The sequence below is a fragment of the Eimeria tenella genome, genomic scaffold (assembly GCF_000499545.2).
Source record: "Eimeria tenella Houghton genomic scaffold, Eth_scaff2548, whole genome shotgun sequence".
NCBI classification, from domain to species: Eukaryota; Apicomplexa; class Conoidasida; order Eucoccidiorida; family Eimeriidae; genus Eimeria; species Eimeria tenella.
In genome coordinates this window covers 2,271-2,532 of record NW_013542415.1, presented here as the reverse complement: position 1 = coordinate 2,532, position 262 = coordinate 2,271, and the positions used below count along the sequence as shown (strand labels likewise).

Below are 262 nucleotides of genomic sequence, written 5' to 3'. Positions count from 1 at the left end.
GGGGGCCCCCCGGGGGGCCCCCCGGGGGGCCCCCCGGGGCAGTGAGGGCCCCCGGAGTGGGGGGTTTGCGGCAGGAGTGCAACAAAGTGCGGAGCGACAAGAAGGCGCGGAAAAGGGCTTTTGCCCATCGGGGGTATTATGGGCGGCAGCGGCTGCTGCAGCTGCAGCAGCAGCAGCTGCGGCTGGCCTTTGCCTACCAAGGCGTGGACTACTTGAAACTCAAAACCCTCCAGTGGGGAGAAGTCCGCAAGGGGGGCCCCGG

At 69.5% G+C, this 262-nt stretch overlaps 1 protein-coding gene across 1 annotated transcript in view; it reads left to right on the top strand.

Moving 5' to 3' along the window:
* Positions 1–74: 74 nt before the first annotated feature.
* The window catches only part of ETH_00035545 (uncharacterized protein), a gene marked incomplete at both ends in the record, with an annotated part of 1,652 nt that continues 1,464 nt past the window's right edge, over positions 75–262 (top strand). Inside the window, one exon of the mRNA XM_013375135.1 lies at positions 75–262. Coding sequence (XP_013230589.1) covers positions 75–262 — 188 coding nt within the window.